This window comes from Octopus bimaculoides, chromosome 5 (assembly GCF_046866305.1).
Source record: "Octopus bimaculoides isolate indiv1 chromosome 5, ASM4686630v1, whole genome shotgun sequence".
NCBI lineage: Eukaryota > Metazoa > Mollusca > Cephalopoda > Octopoda > Octopodidae > Octopus > Octopus bimaculoides.
Genome location: NC_142932.1, coordinates 94,292,708 through 94,313,865, shown reverse-complemented (window position 1 = coordinate 94,313,865; position 21,158 = coordinate 94,292,708). Strand labels below are relative to the sequence as shown.

Below are 21,158 nucleotides of genomic sequence, written 5' to 3'. Positions count from 1 at the left end.
CTGACTTGTTACCTTTAAACTCTAGTTTTCTGCTGAAATGAAATTTTATGTGGTTTACGTTACCATTAAATAATTGGCTTAAAATGTTTTGTATCTAACAAATCTCGTGGTTATTTATTATTAAATTCCTATGTTTATACAATGAAATAAAGTTCTATAATTTTTTTTTGGTCATTTTCGTCACTCTAAAGTTATATTTATCTAGAGTTATGAATCCTAAATTTTGCATTTAAGCAGTATTTCGTTATCATACAGTTGTTTTCACTATTTTTTTGTTTGTTTTTGTAATTTCATGTACAAACCATAATTTCCTGTTTATTTATTAATTATATTTACCTCCATGATTATTATTGATGTTTTATGAAACCATCATGCATGTTGTTTATATCATGATGTTATACAAACGACCTAAAATAAGCTTTCGAACTACAAATTAAAATACAAGTAAATGGGTCCCCGTCTTTATAACCATTTTATAGTTAGTTCACTGTAGAGTTTTCTTACATCATCTTCCCCAACCTCCGATTCCCATTTTGGTATTCAGTTATTCTATTCTCCTGTATTATTGCTGTCTTAATTTAAATATTGCAATTCTATTTTTACTTTGTCTTTTGTTTTCTGTATTTTCCTACTTGAGTAAGTGTATTATTAAAAGCTTCGTTGTGTCCCTCAACATTTATCTGCCCTCCGTTTCGTAGACCATAACCATATTCACAATAAATTTCTAAACACTTGAATTAGAAACGATATGTAGAAATGTTTCTAGTTTCAGAAATATAATTTCTTAGCTCTAATGCCCACCTGAGTGAAGGAGATCCTGCTTTGCGATAAAGTTTTCGTTATACCAGGGAAAAATATGATGAGTAAAGCGTGATGGCTTTTCAGACATTGTTCGTTTAAGCGTAAAATTCTCAAAATGTAACCAAATCTATTCCATCTTTTTGGAGAAAATAAAGCCCGTTATATAAGTAAACCGATCGACTTTGGCTGTCAAATCACTTGTTTGTATTATTTATCCTAGATCTTGATCCAGTTGCTTCAGTCGTTTGTGAAAACAATAAAGTACCAGGTATTTGTGTGTATGGAGCACACAAATTCGTACTTTTGTTCTTATAGTTCACATATAGAATTTTTGAATCTCTTTCAAAGCTTGAACGGTTTGAAAAAATGATTATTGGAAGGTTTTTCTCTTCAATATTGACTATTTTTATTTCATTTCACACATTTTAGTCGTGTGGTACTATTCTAAATCATATTTAGATTCAGTTTTTGTGGCAAGGACATAAAGCAATTGGAATTCCTTAGGATATAACTTTTAAGATTGATTTTATATATATATAAAAGACAGTTATTACAAAAACACATGTAACTTAATGTAGATTCAAGGTGGATGCTAGATTCAAATACAGATTATTTCATTGTACAGTTCCCGGGGTATGAAAATGGGAAAACGTTTAATACAGGTTTTACTGAACATCAGAAATGAGTGGAGCTGAGGTTGCTGCATCAAGTGTGTTTGGATAGGAAAGTTACAGTTTGCATGCTCAGAGATGCAGGAACCATTTTACTAGAGGTCATCATCATTGTGTATCAATGGGTTACAGTGAATGCTTCTGTGTCTGGTAGATGGCATTGAGATATGTTCAACCCATGCAAATGTGGAAGAGACAAAAATGATGATGGTGATGGCTAATGTGGGACATACTTGTGTCAGTAACTATTCAGAGCTAATATATTTTTGACCTTAAAGAAACTCAACCTTTGGCATGCCACATTGACTGTGCTGGAAATATATGATTGACATGACAGGCCATCATCAATTGTAAAGCTCTGATATTTTTAGATTGCAAAAGTTTTAACTTTGTATTCTTCAGAAATAGATTGTGTGTGACAGTGAAATTATTAAAGGAAACCACTCTTTCAAATTCCAGTTTTTTTTTAGGGTTGTTATTTCTCTCAAATTTTCAATATAAAACTAGGTAGTGAACTGAATCTGTTGTGCAGCTTAACACTACCACCTGGCCCTTAGATACCTTTTGCAGAGTCAATTCTGTTGTAAGTTTTCAGGACAGGTCTGAATATTGTGACACTTCACTTTCAACTATCACAACCTATGAGTTGTGCTTTCTTCTAGTCTCTGAGGAACTACAAAATATTATGCTTCTCTTTTTTTTGTCTATGATTAAAGCCATTAAATAACAACTGTTATCTTATACATTTACTCATTGATCAATAAACATATTTTAAAATGCTATATATAAAAATTCATAGGCTCTTCAAGAAGGAAATAAATAATTTTAAGGTGTCTTATTTTAAAGTATAAAACTTTCTAAATAAAAAATATATGTACTAATAACATTTAACAGTTATAAATTTGCCTGACCTTAGAATGAAAAGAAACTTTGAAGTTGAATCAGGATCAGTAAGTTTCATGTTTAGAAGTTTTTGTTACCTCTTTCATCTCATTTGGTAAGATGAGCAACCATATTTAATATTACAGGCTTTTAGAAAATTTAAATCCTTCTCAAATGTGTAAGTGCATAGCAATATTATATGGTAGTGAAATATGGGCTGTGAATTTAGTTGCCGGGTCTTCTCAATCACAGCGTATCTCCAAAGGTCCCGGTATCCTGTCATTGCCTCTGTGAGGCCCTATGTTCGAAGGTCAAGTTTCACCACCTCATCCCATGTCTTCCTGGGTCTACCTCTTCCACAAGTTCCTTCAACAGTTAGGGAGTGGCACTTCCTCACACAGCTGTCTTCATTCAGCGTGTGTGTGTGTGTATGACCAAATGCAAATGTGTTGAGAGGAAAATTGGTATAAGGTATCAGATGTAGTGTGCAAGAAAGAAAACTGCTGCTATGGTCATATGATGCATATGAATGAAGATAGTTGCATAAAAGAGTGCTGATCACTAATGTGCATGAAACTCATGCAAGAGGGTGACTCAGGAAGACATGGGATGAAGTAGTAAAGACTGACCCCAGGTCGTTGAATCTGACGAAGGAGGTAACAAAAGACTGAGGTCCTAAAAGCATCTCATCAATGTCTATGCCCCAACATCCAATCTGTACCTGATTCTAGAATTCATCTTTATAACATCCATCCCTCCATCATTCTTCAAAGTGTGGCACTATTTCCTCAGCTGTTATTATGATATGAGAGCAAAACTGCAAATATTCCACCCCTCTTTGTGTGTTGCAAGTTATCCCTTGCCTTAGAACCACTTCACATTCCTTCTTCACATTCCAACATCATCTCTTTCAACTTTATTTCCATTGAATGCTCTTTTCTCCTGGACACTGTCTCATATCTGCTATCAATGTTTCTCCCTTTCTTTGTCATTATATCCACACTTACTCGTCTCTGACCTCCACCTCAGTCATTGTGCATATCTCCCCCACACTTCACATCTCCCTATTTCACATTTATCTATAGTTTTATTTACTGTTGCTCTCCAACCCACTGATTTTTTATGTATGACCACTTATTTCCTTTACCCTGACCTTACTCCTATTTTCTACCCTTTCTCCTTTTCATGCTGGGGTAGCCACGTATCTCCTCTGTAATAAGACTATTCTTGTTCCTGTATTGTACTTTAGCCTCTCAACACCTGGCACAAAGTCACCTTCCTCAATACTGCACCCCCACTCTGTTAAGGGGCTCTTGTCTTGCAAGTTACTTCATAACTTTATGATGGAGGCATCATGAAAAAAGTACTCAGTACAATCTGTAAAGCAGTTGGTATTACTGTCGAAACCTTGTCAAAGCAGACATTAGAGCCTGCTGCTACCCTCTGGCTTGTCAGATTGTCCAGCCCATGCTACCATGGAAGACAGATGTTAAATGATGATGATGATGATGTACATATGAGGTGCATCCCAAAAGTATCTGACTTTATTTTTTCTCCACAAAACTAATGCTATGTGGGTAAAATGCTTTAGTTGGGAGGTGATGCCACCCTTCCTGTGCATGCATGAAAATGTTTGCACTGGTAGGCTGCGTTAGTACCTGGCTGTTTGTCAAGAGTACAGACGTGTAGTGCACATTTATCAGATTTTCATATTCACGAAATGCATCGAGTAGAGATATTGCATCAAGTTTTGCCAAAAGCTTGGTGATACTGACACTCAAACCGTCCAGAAGATTCAGCAGGCTTTTGGCAATGATGCCATGGGTAGAACTCAGATCAGGGAGTGGTACAAACACTTCATACATGGCTCCACAAGCCAAAACGAGTTGCTGGTTGAGGTTTGGCAAATAGTCATGGAAGATCATTATGTAACAATCGAGGAAATTGCTCATGAAGTGGGAATAAACACAGGATCAGTGCATTCCATTTTAACAGGATTTGTGCATGCAGAGAGTGTTGGCGAAATTCATCCCCGAGGTGCTGGTGGAGCAGCAGAAGCAACTCCATATGGAAACCACTCAGGACCTGCTGGACTGTGCAAAGGATTTTACCCATGTGGCATTAGTTTTGAAAGGAAAAAGTAAAGTCAGATACTTTTTGAATGCACCTCCTCTGCTTCATCATTGATTAACATCCATTTTCCATGCTGGCATGGGTTGGATGGTTTGACTGAGGTCTGGAGAGCCAGTGGCTGCACCAGGCTCCAATTTGGTCTGGCAGATTTCTACAGCTGGATGCCTTCCTAATGCCAACCACTCCGAGAGTGTAGTGGGTGCTTTTTACATGCCACCAGCACAAGAGCCAATCAGGCAGGCCTGGCAATGATCACATTCAGATGGTGCTTTTTGCATGTCACCGGTACAGGAGCCAGTCAAAGGGTACTGGCATCAGTCACGATTGGTTGGTGCTTTTTACGTGCCACCGGCACAGGAGCCAATCAGGCAGACTTGGCATTGACCACGTTTGGATGGTGCTTATTACGTGCCATTGGCATGGGAGCCAATCAGGAGGCACTGGCTCCAGCTATAATATTGGTTTTACTTGACTCAACAGGTCTTCTCAAGCATATCATATTGCCTGACACATCAGGAATATTCTTAACAGAGTTAGACGCTGTGATCTCACATTAGTTGCCGGGTTTTCTCAATCACAGCGTATTTCCAAAGGTACCGGTTTCCTGTCATTGCCTTTGTGAGGCCCAATGTTTGAAGGTCATGCTTCACCACCTCATCCCATGTCTTCCTGGGTCTACCTTTTCCACAGGTTCCTTCTACAGTTAGGGAGTGGCACTTACTCACGCAGCTGTCTTCATGCATATGTAACACATGACCATACCAGCGCAGTCACCTCTCTTGCACACCACATTTGATGCTTCTTATGCCCAACTTTTCTCTCAGAGTGCTTACACTCTGTCGTGTATGCACACTGGCATTACACATCCAGCGTATCATACTAGCATCATTTCTTTCAAGCCTATGCATCTCCTCAGTATTCATGGTCCATGTTGCACTGCCGTGTAGCATGGCAGTTCACACACATGCATCATACAGTCTACCTTTCACCCTGAGTGAGAGGCCCTTAGTTGCCAGCAGAGGTAGGAGCTCCCTGAACTTTGCCCAGGCTATTCTTACTCTAGTTGCTACACTCTCAGAGCAACCACCCCCACTACACACTTGGTCGCCTAGGTAGTAGAAGCTATTAACTACTTCTAGTTTCTTCCCCTGGTATGTGATGGAATCTGTTTTCTGTACATCTTCAGTGTTTATTGTCCCAGTGAATCTGTCACGTTGTTTTGTGTATTGTTTGTGGGAGAATTTGATTTGCCAGATGCTCTTCCTAGTGTTAATCTCTCAGAATTGCTTGGATATACCACAATAACTCTGGGATTGAACTTTGGTCATGAGGTCAGTGGTCCAGTATTTTCTCCTTAGTCATTGTACCTGAAATTAAAATGATATTCAAATTATGTTATGTTTAACCCAATGAAACACAAGTTGAGAAATTAACTTTAAAAATGCTATACCATGTTGTAAATAGTATTGTGAAGTTAAGAATGATAAATTTTCTTTAGTTGAAAGTAACTTTAAAAGAAATTATATCTTTACTGTAAGTTATATATTGTGACCTCTACCACCACCGCTACATACACCTAATTTAACAGTACCCTACTCATTGAAGCTTAAATTCTATCCCTCCTCCATCTCAGGTAGTTCCTCAGCAATCTCTAAATTTTTTCACTGTGACATTTATAACTATGTAAAAGCTTCAATCTAGGATTTTCCCATTACTCTGGTTAAAAACCTCTATCTTCTCTAAAATAATTTGCTATATTAATGAACTCTTAGTTTTAACAGTTACTTACAGCTTTTTAAACATATCACTTAATTAAAAATTTTCAGTTGTGGTTTTGCTGTTTACTCCACTTGGCTTATTCTGTAGTAGCCATGCATATCCTTTTCGGTAATTTCATATAAATGTGGGACAGGCATGAAACCCTACATCTCAGATTTTCACCAAATTTTGACCAGTTGTTCCTAAGAACAGAAAAAGTGCAAACTTTCAAGCCCCAACTCCCAATGGTTCAAAAGATATGACGATTTGAAATTTTGGCTCAAATCATCCATTTTAGGCTGGTGGCAGCCATCTTGAATTTCAATGCCACAACAAATAATGTAATAACTTTCAATCCACATGGACTATTTTTCTGAAATTTGTACCTGACCATTTTGTTTGGTGCTGAATCTAAATTTGAAGAGAAAAGAGTGTATTTCTCATGGTGAAGTGCTTGTTTTCTTGAATCAAAATGAAAACACTTCACTGTTTTCCCCCAACACTGTTGTGTACTGAAAGCCAAATTCCCAGAAGTGCCCAAATCCTTTTAGGTTTAAAACGTTTTGCACATAAACTGGGCATCATCTTTTATTTGTGTATGAAAAATCTCAATGGTACGCTTTAGACATCAGAAGTTACAAACCACTATTTTCCAACCACTATCACAGGAAACACAGAAATCAGAGGAAATTGTCACTTCCTGTTTTCTTCAAATTCTGTTCCCACAATGGTAATGTCAGTACAGCTGATTCTGGTGTTGGTTTAAGTTGTGTTATTGTCACTTCATCATGTGTAAACATTCATTTTGGACAGCATAATGTTTCCCTGTTATGAAATGGGAAGCCATATTTGTGATTTTAATAATTTTTCTTCAGTTTGTTTGTGTTTTGATCATCAAGGCATGATATTCAATTTAAGCAATGGACAACAACTGACAGAACTGAACTCGTCACTGTGTTACTGTCTGTTCAAGAATTTATTGACCTTCTGACAGAAAAAATTGGCAAAATCACCTTGCATTCATTCATTGCTCGTGCTCAGTTAACTTATTTGAAATACCTCAAAGAAACCGATAGGGTCAAATGAGACCATAGTTTTGGTAGACTTCACTGAAAATTATTCATTTGTTGTGCAAGATAAAATCCAGGGATACCACTAGAATAAGATCCACTGCTCACTCCATCCTGTGGTTGTCTATTTTCGCAATCAAACTGTGCTTGACAATTCTTCCATTTGCATCATTGATGATGTGGATCATAATATTGGTTTTGTTCACAAGGTTCTGCAGGAGACAACCGGTCACATAAAGGCTGAATCCTACAATTGAAGTCATTCATTATTTTTCAGATGTTTGTACTGCTTGGTATAAGAATTGCAAGCATTTCCTCAATCTTTGTTATCACCTCACAGATTTTTCAATTAGCAGTGGGTGGAACTCTCTTGCCACCAGCCATGGTAAATCACTCTGTGATGGAATAAGAGGGACTGTGAAAATATTGACAGCAAGAGCCAGCCTGCAGTGACCAACTGCTTCTCAAATTCTGTCTGCAAAACAGATGTTTGAATTCTGTGAAAGTTCAATTCAAGGAATCACGCAATGAACTCGCTGAAAGATTCGCTTTAACAAAACTATTCCAAGCAGCAGAAGTTATCACCAGTTTGCTCCAACTTCGGACCACACAATCAAGATAAAATGGGTGTCAGAGAGTATTACTTTTGAGTTTGACTTTCAGAGCAAACGCATTCATTGCAAACTTAATACAGGTGGTATCAAACTCTCTCTCATTACCTTCTCTGCAGATATGATGAATGACATTGGGTTGGCATTGCTGTTCAGATATATTGGGAAGCAAATGATGTGAAGCTGAAATTCATGCATCCACACCTTCTAAATCATTCATTCAGCAGGCCAGCAAGAGATGATTTATGAGGGGTACCACTGACACATGGTTGCCAGAATTGAGTCACCTCAATTGTCTTATCACAGTCTGCTCAACAGTATCATATGACAAAAAAAATGACACTGATCAAGGATATACTTTCCATGTGAATGTTTGGCATTTTGTTGTTTACAAAAGGATTGTTGAGTCTTCTTTCAATTGAGTTTGAATTGAGGTATTTTTGATTTTGAATTGAGATATGGGAGTACAATCTTTTCATTCTTCAAGTGTGACACACTACTTTTCTGCCCATATTCTAGAAAGCAAGAGACATGCCCATGACTCACATGAAGCCACACTTTGATGAAATTTTTGACAAAAGGACACACTTATGTCAAATTTTCTCCCCAAAACCAGGAGATTTTGTTTTTCAAAAAAGGAAATTTTCCAAATTCCTTTGCTACTATATTGTTATCCTAAATTTTAAAATTTACTCTTTTTCAACTAGGTAAAATTACATTTTTGCTGACAAATGTGCATCCTTTTTAGAGTTTGACTTTTCATGGCTTGATTTGGGTGTATGTTGACTTTTTGGAGAAATAATTCTATCTATTGTGTGTAATTCATCCTCACGATGAGTGTTTGAGAATACAATGCACTTCAGAACTTTGTTCAACAAATCATGGAAACTGGCAAGTTTTGAATTTCCATTGATTGTACATGATTTCAAGATCCAATACTTGCCACAAGATGCTTTCATACTGCCTGAAAGTGAGTGTTGTTGCAACACTAGGCTCAAGATTTCAGACCAACTTTCAGGGCGCTGAATTGAAATAACCAAATGATAAGTTATTGAATCAAACAAACCCACTAATAATAATAATAATAATAATAATAATAATAATTCTTTCTACTAGAAGCACAAGGCCTCAAATTTTGGGGAAGGGATTAAGTCGATTACATCGACCCCAGTATGTAACTGGTACTAATTTTATCAACCTTGAAAGGATGAACGGCAAAGTTGACCTCAGTGGAATTCGAACTCAAAACCTAATGGCAGACGAAATACCACTAAGCATTTTGCCTGGCATGCTAACAATTCTGCCAGCTCACTGCCTTTAATAATAATAATAACAATAAAAAGAACAAACTTAAATGGATTTTCAAAGCCAACACAAATTAAATATAACCTGTTCAAAAAAGGAGTCGGAAGGAGTTGAAATTTATTCTTACTTTTTAATAACTTATTCATTAACTCATATATACATTTCATAAACTGTTTCCGTTCTATCCACAACTCAGCACATTTGTATGCATAGCTATCCCAATTCTATGTATAACCTAATTATCCACTTGATGTCAATAAAATAAAACTTAAACCATTATTACTCCCCTCTTCACCCCCGTACCTTTTAAAAACAATTTTTTTTGTTTATCTTCTAGAAATGAATAATGTTTGTACTTTGGTTTAGTTCCACATCCAAACCATTCCACAATTTCACCCCATTGATTGAAATATATCTCCTCTTAATGGTATGAACACAAGGTTTTTTCTTTAGACTAAAGTTTCCTCTCAAATTACCATGCCATCTTGTCTTGCATGGAAGAGTCGATGGTGTTGACTGCATAGTAATATTGGTGAAGGAGAAGTTTGATTTTGTTGAGCCTTTCTCTCTTGTTTGATTTCTTCCTTTTCTCTTATGGTGGCTTTGAAGTTTTTGGTTCTAATGGTGATGGAACCCAACCAGTTGGTATGATCTTGGGCTTGTGGCTTTCAGTGTTGTTTTGAGTTGATCTTTGTATCTTCAAGAGGGCAATCCCATGATATTTTCTCTGAAGAGAGCTCACAGGATAAGACTTGTCGTGGGAACCTTGATTCTTCCATTCTTGTTACATGTTCCGACCATTCAGTGCTTTGACTGTTGGCTCTTTCCAGGACTTAGTTGTTGGTCACATAATATTCCCGTCTAATGTTCAAGACTGAACAAAACTTTTGCTAGTGAATGTGTTCCAATTTAGTTTCTGCCAATTAATAAGACATAAACTCAAAATCATGTAGCCAAACAGTTTTACATCTTCTATGAGTAGAATCAAATGAAACTGCACCTGCTAAAGCATGCTCACTTGTTCAAAGGGAAGGTTTCCTGTAGATTTTGGATCACATCCAGAAATTAATTTTATATATACTCTTTCTGTATTGATATTATTTATCATTACTTGTACTTGAGTGTTTATTTTACTATTTCTAAGCTACATAATCATTGTTTTGTTCAAATTTAATGTTAATTTGTTTATGTCAAACCACCATTTCAGTTTTCTCACTTCAGTTGTGACTATCTTCAGAAGTTGATGTAAATTTTTCCCAGACAAAACACATTTTTGTCATTTGCAAATAGAACAAATTTCAGTATATTTGATACTCTACATATATTATTTACAAGCAAAATGAACCATTTTGATCCTAATACTGACCTATGAATTACTCTACTAATAATATTTATGCATCTTCATTTACACTCACCCACCTATACAAATTTTTACCTGATTATTAAATATCTTTTCAACCAATTAAACGCAACCTGTATGATACCATATCTTCCAATTTATGAAGTGATATATTGTCATTAATGATGTCAATATATCTTCTTAGATTTTTAAATACTGCTATTCTGTACTTTTTAATCTATACAATTAATAATTTCTTTGATTAATTTGATTAGCACTAAAGAAGTTGATCTAAACATTCTGGATGTATACTGACAGATCATAGTTTGTGATTCTCAATGACTTTATCTTGACTTTTTCCAATATCTTAGAGATTTAAAGGGGAAAAAAACCTCTATTATTTGTAAAATGGTGTTTATTCCTAGTTTTGTGTGATGCCATGGCTTTTGCAGTTTTCATTTTGCTTGGAAATCTACCAGTTTGAAGGACAAGTTTGTAATTTTGTAAATCCTTCAATGACTTTCTAAACTGTTGTCAAATAAGTTTAATTCAACTCAATAAAATTTTTGTTCTTACATTTGCTACACTGTCCCTGATGTCCTTTTCTTCTAGTGCTCTAAAACAAATTATACATACAGAAACAATTCTTTATGTGCTTTTGTAAACTTTGATAGTTCTGTCAAGAGCACCGGATAACTGTGCTCTTTACCAAATATCATTTTATCTTCAACAGCCACAACAAATTCTCTTGTCTGTTTATAGCAGGTAGTCTGCTTCCACATATGTATACTGTTTTATCTCAAAAATTAAATTCACTGGTTCATGTGACATTTTCTAAGCAAAGTTCCTACATGCAGAGTATGGATCATGCCGAGCATTTGAATGGGCAATTTTATTTGTGTACGTTTTATCAGAAAAGAAAACAGACTGAATGATTATAACTTCTTCATCTTTGGAATCCTTCAAATTTTTAATCATCCATTTCTGTTTGTTTTTATACACCCACTCAGTTGCTATCAGCAAAAATCTTCAACCATGACAAATACATGTCATTCACTTTTCATGAAAAATCTTTAATTAAGGGAGTCCTAGATCTGGATGTTAGGATTACCAATCTCTGTAGCCACAGTTTCAAGAAAATTTCAGTTTAATTTCAGAATCATATGTTATTTTGCTTCTGATCAAAAATAAAACCCAAATGTTACCTTTTCAAAAGTAGTTCTCTCCTTTCAGTTAAAGATTTCTGTCACCAAATCCAGACAATTATTATATTGAATGGCTAATTTCCAATCTCCAAATTGCCAGTGTTCTTTGTCTTTGTTTTTGCTATTACTTTTTAATAACCTGTTCCGTATTTGTCTACATGTATGTGTGTGTGTGTGTGTGTGTGTGTGTGTGTGTGTGTGCGCGCGCGCACATGTGAACCAATTTTAGTTAATCAAAGCAAGATATTTATAATTGGGAATGAGTGCTGACTCAGCAGATATTTGGTTGTAGGAGTTTATATATCTTTTGTCTCTTACTTGTTTCAGACATTAGACAGTGGCCATGCAGGGACACCACCTTGAAGAGTTTTAGTTAAATGAATCAACCCTAGTACTTATTTTATTAAGCCTGGCACTTATTCTGTTGGTCTCCTTTGCTGAACTGTTAAGCTATGGGGGTATAAACACACCAGCACCAGTTGTCTAGCAGTGGTGAGTGACAAACATAGATACAAAGACACACACACACACACACACACACACACACACACACACACACACACACACACATACACACACACACACACACACACACACACACACACACACACACACACACACACACACACACACACACACACACACACACACACACACACACACACACACACACTCTCTCTCTCTCACATATATACAACAAGCTTCTTTCAGTTTTTGTCCATCAAATCCAATCCACTCACAAGGCATTGGTCAACCCAGGGCTATAGTAGAAGGTACTTGCCCAAGGTGCCATGCAGTGGAACTGAACCCGGAACCATGTGGGTGGGAAGCAAACTTCTTACCACACAGCCACACTTGTCTATGAGAATACTCAAATAAGAATGAATCTCAAATACCACAAAAAAAAAATCATAGAATATCTACTACCAGTTACCTAGTAGCTGATGTTGAACTGAAAACAGTTGCTCTTTAGCCACACAATATATAGCAGTTGTGGACACCATGAATCACTTGTATATAAATTGACCAGAAACAGACAAAGGAAAGAAACTATTATTGTATATATATCACCAATAAATAATACTTGTCTTAGCAAGGTAAAAAAAATACCTTCAGAGTAGTCTACAGAAGGAATGTAATAAATTGGGTAATTTATACATGCCCTCAGATATATAGTAGATAAACATGTATGAACCTAGGTAATACATGTAATGGAGAGTATGTTTTTATGCCTATCTGTGTAAGTATGTGTGTGAATAATAGGAGAAGCTATGTGCTACACTATAATAAGAAACCATTTCTCTTCTGACCCCTTTTTTCATATTTAAATCCCTCATGATAAAGCCACTCCCCTCTCCTGTCGCCCCACTCAGATGAATGAGATCTTAGTCTTGCAAGCTGCATTGCAACCTTTGAAGGGCTGATAAATACCATGCCAAAAAAGCACTTATTACATGCTGTAAAATGGTTGGCATTAAGAAGGGCATTCAACTGTAGAAACCATGCTAAAGCAGACATTGGAGCATGATGCAGTCTTTGATTCTGTCAGATCCTGTCAAACCATTCAACCCATGTGAGCATGGAACATGAATGTTAATTGCTGCTGCTGCTGATATATATATATATATATATATATATATATATATATATGTATGTATGCACATGTACATACATATGCTTGTGTGTGATCATAATTGCTGTATTTAGTCTCACTTTATGTTAAAGAAACTGTCATCTTTGCCCTACTTTTCTGATATGCTATCACATAAATAGTTCTGGGTATGACAATAAACTGCAGCTGGTGGTGAGGCTCCAATTCACGAGTTCTGAGTTTCTCGGGAGAATAGAGTTACCCTTTAGTCACCATTACTCTAGGTCTGCTCTGACCCAGGGTGGTAGGACCCATCAGAGTTCCATCTATGGGTTAAATAGGCTTAGTGGCAAAGCGTACTGAACAGACTTGATGTGCCAAGGCCCTCAGTCCATGGACATGTTGTGTAGCATCCAGTAGTCACCATTTCCCAGCCTGGGTAACTGCCCCTGTGCTTTTGATGAAGGTTTTTGAGCCAGAGGCTAGGAGAAGGAAGCTCTGATGTGAAACCTTTGACCTGAGGACCCCGCTGTCACTATCCTAGCTTGCTGGGCCATGGCAAATAAACCCTGGGTGTAAAGGGTTGGGCCAGTTCAGTGCACACTGCTCTTCACCTAAATATTTCACTGCACAGGCTTGAAGGACACAGCCACAACCACCAATTATTCTAAGTCCTGTAGCAATGGGAAAAAGGTGTAGACGGCAAGTGGAAGACAACACTGGAAGCTATAGTCCTAGTCTTGCATGTAGGTGGTTCAGGATATTGGTCATCTGATGTTGACCTGGTGATCACAACATTGTTCTGCACGCCTTGAATGACCAAGCTGCCTTCTAGGGACAGCACTGTTTACTCCATCTGGAGAGGGGCCTAGAAAAGATGGCCTAAACAAAGCTTGTCTCCTGCAATCCCCAGTGGCAAACTGCAGTCAACAGGCATCCTCTCTTGTGGTCGAACAACATCAAGGACAAAGTGATGCACACCCACCTGCAAAGGTATGAAAGGACTTAACATTACATGTTGGAACATCAGAACAATGCTAGACACAGCTGATAGCAGTCATCCAGAACATCATTTCACATTGCATATGAAGTGTCAAGATGTTGGCATTGCTGCTCTCAATGAAGTCTACTATCTAGAGGGAGGTAGCCTAAAGAGCATGGCACTGGATATGCCTTCTCCTGGTCAGACATACCAGCAACAACAGAGAGATACTTTTTGGGTGCAAACTTCATGATCAGAAACTTGTCACTTCCAAGTTTGAAAACTTGTCAACAGGTCAATCTGATTGTGTTGTTCTCTGTTTGCCTCCTACGGAGTAATCAGCAATATGCCATGTTCTTCATTATGCACTCCCTAACTTTTCAAGCAGATCCTGCAGAAAAGGATAAGTTTTACTCTAATCTGTGCAGTTTTCTACAAGGTAATCCTGCAGACAAGGTCATAATCCTTGGTGATTTCAACTCCAGAATGGGCTGAGATTCAGTAACCTGGAAAGGATTACTTTGGAGACATGGTGTTGGCAACTGCAACAGTAATGGGCATTTACTGTTGGAGTTCTGCACAGAACACCAACTTGTCATCACAAACACTGTCTTCCAGCAGAAAGACAGTTTGAAAACAACCTGGATGCATTCTTGGTACAAACATTAACACCTCATTGATTATATTTTAGTGCGCCCTCATGATATGAAAGATGTCTTGCATACCTGAGTGATGACCAGTGTAGAATGTTACCCCAACCATTGCCTTGTTCACTGCAAACTCAAGCTCCACTTTAAACCCAAACCAAAGAAAGGATGAGCCCTCAAGAAAAAGTTAAAGGTTAGCAGTCTTCAGTCAACTGAAGTGAAAGCAAAATTTTTGGCAGCTCTACAGTTGAAGCTTGAAAATGCAAATGTCCTCACTGATTCCTTTGCTGAAACACTTTGGGAACAACATGAAACTGTCATTCTGCAGACATTTTGGGAAGTCTTTGGATTCACTTCAAGGAAAAACAAAGACTGGTTTGATGAAAACAGTGAGGACATTTGAGTATTGCTGGTGAAGAGAGTCACACATCAGGCCCACTTAACTCAGTTATCTTACCCTGAGAAGAAAGCTGCATTTTATCTTGTATGCAGTAACCTCCAGCACAAGCTTCAAAAGGTCCAAAACAAGTGGTGGACTAATCTTACTGAGGGAAGTCAGCTGTGTGCTGACACTGGAGACATCATGGGCTTCTATGAAACCTTAAAGGTGGTGTATGGTTCTTCACATCAGGTCCAGAGTAAAACATAGTGTAGAGGCCAGGCACTCCTTGCAGACAGAACATTTCCAGGCCTTCTTCAGTGCTAACTGCACTGTCCAGGAATCAGCAATTCTTTGTTTTCCCCAACAATTAGTAAAAGCAAAATTAGGTGAGTTGCCCACCATTGAAGAGTTCACCAAGCAGCTGAAGAATGGAAAAGCTGTAGGAAGTGATGGAATCCCACCAGAGATTTGGAAGCATGGGGGTCCAGTGTTACATACAAAACTTCACAAGCTCTTTGTCTGTAGCTGCATGCAGGGCAAACTACCACAAGTCTCCACAATGTAATTATCTCACTCTGTATAAGAACAAAGGGGAAAAGTCAGGCTGCTCTAATTACTGAGCGATTACTCTGCTCTCCTCCACAGGAAAAATCAGCACAAGGATTTTGTTGAACAGACTGGTATCCACCATCACTGAAGAAAACCATCCAGAGAGCCAGTGTGGCTTCAGAGTCAACAGGTACACCACAGATGTGGTATTTATTCTCAGGCAGCTCCAAGAAAAGTGCCAGGAGCAAAACAAATGGTTGTATGTAACATACGTTCACCTGACTAAAATATTTGACATAGTGAGTAAGAAAGGAATGTGAAAAGATCATGGAATGACTTGGCTGTCCTTCAAACTTCCTGAATATGGTCATCCAACTGCATGAAGATCACTGTGGTCAAGTCAGACTCAGCAGTGACTGTTCAGAGCCCTCCCAATCACCAATGGAGTGAAGCAGGGTTGTATACTGGCACCAACTCTTTTCGCCATCTTCTTCAGCATGATGCTCAAGCTGGTCACAAAAGATTTTGCTGATGAAGTTGGAGTCTACATCAGAGACCATCTTGATTGCAACCAGTTTAATCTTCAATGATTACAGGCCCACATGGAGACCCTGGGACAACCGTTTCAAGATGTCTTCTTTGCCACTGATGTTGCCCTTGTTACCCATATAGAAAGAGCCTTGCAGAAGCTGTCTAGCTCTTTGGGCTTGAAGTCAGCTTAAAGATGGAGATACTCCATCAGCCTGCACCTTGGGAAGAATATCACTCTCCTCACATCACTATTAGTGAGACTGAATTGAAAATGGTTCATTGGTTCACCTACCTGGGGTACACTACTATGTCAAATGTCAAGATCAACAGGGAAATAGACAACAGACTAGCAAAGGTGAACAGTGCATTTGACAGGCCGTACAAATGCATGTGGAACAACAAACACCTGAAAAAGGGCGCCATGACCAGCATGTACAGAGCCATAGTATTTACCACTCCCCTATGGGTTAATACTATGGCTCTGTACATGCTGATCTGTATGACTCCTTGAGCACTTCAATCAGTGCTGCTTTTGCACTGTCAATGTTGAAGTCTTTAAACAGGTAGAGGTCACCAGCATCAAGAACATGTTGCTGTAGTCAGCAGGATATGTCATTAGGATGAAGAATCATTGCCTATCCAAGATCATGCTTTACAGTGAACTCTACACTGGCCATTGTGACAGTAAAGCATCAAAGAAGTGATAAAAAGACTTCTTGAAAAAATCCCTTGGTGCCTGTTACGTTGACCATTGCTGGTGGTCCACCCTAGCTGAGGACTGTGATGCTTGGCATCTCAGCATCAACCATGCTGTCTCCTCCTTTGAAAACACCCACAGGGCCACTCTCAAGGACAAAAGGTGTAGGAGGAAGAACTGCATCACCACGTCATCAAATCCTGACCAGCCACAGTGGCTGTACCTTCTTGTCCTACATTGGCCTCTCAGCCATGAGTGTGCCTGCAGTCAATCTGAACCAGCCCCCTTCTCTCAACCTTCATTCACAAAGCCAAGTCAAGATTACATAAACAGAAAATATTTCTTTAAATTTTTATAAAGAATGAAACCTTTCAAATAATCCTCATGTCTGTTTAAGTTTGTGCTGTTTTTGTTTTTGTTCTTTTTTATTTTGTTTTGAGACAAAGGTACATTAATGTTTTCTCCACTTTTTGCACCTTCAGCAATTTTCTGGACTATTTACCAAATCTTGTGATATCATTACTTTTCATTGCTAAGGCTTTTAAGAAAGGAGTTAATTCAACATTTTCTTTTCTATTCTTAATGTGAAATGCATGAATTGACCTCACATTATTATTGTGTTAAAGATCATAAGTTTCAATTTTGTATTTTTCAGGAATTTGCAAGCTGCAATTTGTTCATATTATGATTTTGAACAACCTAGTATTCGCCTACCGTCCATGTCTTTTGTCAAAGATGTCACTGTTGGAGAAGGAGAGTCAGTTCCACCAAATACTAAATTCACTAAAACTTGGCGATTGCAAAATTCAGGTAAAAATAAAACAATGTCATCATCACTAATCTTATCATTACTTTGGCATCTATTTTACCATGTTGTTATGAGTGAGATGAGTATGCAGCAAAGCAACTATCTATCTCAGACTAGATATTGTGTTTGTAAAGCCCTACATGCTCAGATCTGATCTAATAACTTCTTTTCAAATCTTCTACCACCAACACTTTCCACCTTGAACTGAAAACCCTGTTTCACCTATTGCTTATAATTTATTTGTGTATTGTAGTCAAACTAATGTGATCATCTCTGTGGAGCATATCAGCTAAAAGCTCTACATTTATATGCTTCTCAGATTATTTACACCTAATTGAAATATAACTGTTAATATTAAATATGGGCTAAACAAATTCGAAGTATAATACATATTACTTTTACATCTGTATATATATATATATATATATATATGTAGACGACCATGCGAACCAAAGGAGAAATGGTGACGAATGGAAACAGGCTCCTTTTAACGCGTCGCACGGTCGACACAAAATATATGAATATATTATAATACTATAACATAGGGAATTTGCATGTGAAATGCGTGGAGATGCTAGTAAGGAAAAGATATTGACTCAACCGATAAAGATGTATAACAGTAAGGTTTATTAGAGCATTAAACTGTATGTCTGTGTGTGTGTGAATGCGACATAATAAAACACAATGTAAGACAGGCCATCATGTAAACAAAGAGTGTGTATACAAATATATGTATGTGAATGCAAGAGATACATAGGATAGAAAAGAGTCAGTAACACGGATAAGAAAATACCAGTTCTCAGTTAAAGTATACAGTAGTTGAAAGTCTGTATATAAGAGGTTTAGGCATTGAGGCAGAGCTAAGTCACTTGTCGTGCAGTTGAGGCTTCTATGCCAGGCCGGGCTACTTGATACAGATGGTTTCTCGCAGGTGTCGAATTCTGGCTGTTATTTCGTGGTGAACAATTCACACAAACAGGGTTGAGAAGCTGCGGTTGCTGTTTGGTTAGGTGTCGAATTCTGGCTGTTATTTCGTGGTGAACAATTCACACAAACAGGGTTGAGAAGCTGCGGTTGCTGTTTGGTTAGTTGTTGGTAGCTTGTGTACGTGGAGAAGTCATGTTGACGTTGGCGACGTTGGGGACGAAGGTTGTAGTAAACAGTTGAACGATGGTGTTGATGTCGTCGCTGGAAACTGGCTGGTTGGTGTTACGTGTGGTCAATGACCAGATCTTAGAAGATCTGAAGCTGCGACAAACTGGCGCGGGTTAAAGCAGGCTATTTATAGGTACAAGGAGGCTCCTGAGAGCATCAGAAAAACACTCTCTCACGTGACCTTATTAGATGGCCACGGTTGGTCAGTTTGCACCCTGGCGCGAAAGGACTGGAGACAATTGCCGCGCAAATAATAGTCAGTCAGGTGATGGACAACAGCGGGGGCCAAGGCGGGAAAGAGTTGTTACCTGCTATGTTCGCATTTGTAAATAAAATAACCATGAGAGAGGTGGTTTCACTACATATATATATATACATACAAAGTTATATATATACTTCTGAGCCCAGGTGCTATATCAAAGAATTGAGTTCCATCTTCATGGCTTGAATTAAGATGCTATATTGCTGACTTAATGAATCCATGACAATATGGAAAACAATAATGATGACTTAAATTTATATATCATGTATGACTTACATCATACATATCATGATGAACTGTATTACATTTTTCTCATTGGTTTTATAAAGTTTAAAATATATTTTCATCAAGCTATTTGTATTGTACACAATGTGGAATACGTTTGTGTACCATGAGAAGAGAACCTTAATGTTTCAGGCAGTGTCTTCATTTGGAAAAAAATATTATGTGGAGTGTGTGGGAAGGTTGTAAGACTGATGTGTATACGAAAGGTGTTGTATGAGACAGGCAGTCTAAGAAAATGCTGGTAGAAGATTAGATTACAAGACAGAGGAATAGTTAGGGAGGAAATAGAGAGGGAAGTTAATGAGTTAAAAGGAATATGGGATATATATTTTTATATTTGTAGCTTTGCTTGTACGTTCTGACAAGAGATATGTAAGAGCCTAGCATCTCACACACGTATTTATATACATACAACTATTCATGAACATGTAAATACATATAGATGCTTAGAGGAGTAGTGCAAAGAAACTGTAGCAAGAAGTGGGAAAAGTTTGGAGAAAGTTCACCAAAGTCAGCTGATAGAAAAACATACATCGACCTTACAAAAAAAGTAGGCAACTTATATATTAGCAGCAGTACATGATGACTACAGAAGAAACATTCCATTAGGAGATTGTCCCTTTCTATTGCCAATTCTCAAACTCCACATCCCCTTCAAAATGGCAGACTTCACTTTCAATAAAGTGAATCCAGTGGTGGCAAAGTCTTGTGCTGGTTCTGCTACAGGGAACACCTGACACCACACAAAATCTACAAAAATTACCCATTACTGTTAAGGAGGCTATCAAGGCTGTTATGTTGATCTGGAAGAAGCAGGAACCCTGGCTCTGGATACTCACTGTGGGCTGTTTTGTCCCCAAAGAAAACTCAGCTGGACTTGTTCAATTTTGAAGATCTTGAGTGGAAGATCTTTTGGGTCATCATTGCCATCCTGTCTCTTGGCCAATGAGTACATTGACACTAGTGTCCAGAAAGGATGGGTCCTAGGCTACTCTAGATGCCTTGAACACACACCTATTTTCCACTTGGCATTCAGCTTGAGATTGGGAGATGCAAGGGAGCCTAAGGAGCGAACTTGTCATCCCAGAGGAGATAATAGTAACATCACTCTGACTAGACATGTTCCTGCTCTCCAGGAATACACAAACAATCTTCATGATTGAACTCACAGTGGCCTGAGAGGATAGACTTAATATTTCCCACTACTTAAAGAAATTGAAATATCAGGACTGTCAACAATGCTTTTCTCAAGGGCTGGCACATGACCTCATTCCCCATTGAAGTTAGCTGCTGTGACTTTCCATCTGGGTCAATGCACTATTTCCTGCAAAAAATAGGTCTGAAACCCAGACAGCTGAAGAAAGCCATCAAGGAAATAGGCACAGTAGCTGAAACTAGTTCAAGATGGCTATAGTTGATAAGAGCCTGCAAGTGGAAACGTGTAGGTGAAGACTAGCTCAGTCTTTGCTACTCCACTCAGATGAAGCATACAGG

At 38.0% G+C, this 21,158-nt stretch overlaps 1 protein-coding gene across 4 annotated transcripts in view; it reads left to right on the top strand.

Moving 5' to 3' along the window:
* LOC106876229 (protein ILRUN) overlaps positions 1-21,158 on the top strand; it is a 41,336-nt gene that overhangs the window by 1,878 nt on the left and 18,300 nt on the right. For all 4 annotated transcript variants that reach the window (XR_008264242.2, XR_008264243.2, XR_008264241.2 and 1 more), the window contains exon 2: positions 17,810-17,964. Coding sequence is in view for 1 of the 4 variants with exons in the window: in XM_052968309.2 (XP_052824269.1) it covers positions 17,810-17,964 (155 nt within the window). In the remaining 3 variants the exon portion in view is untranslated. The remainder of the gene's footprint in view (positions 1-17,809; positions 17,965-21,158) is intronic.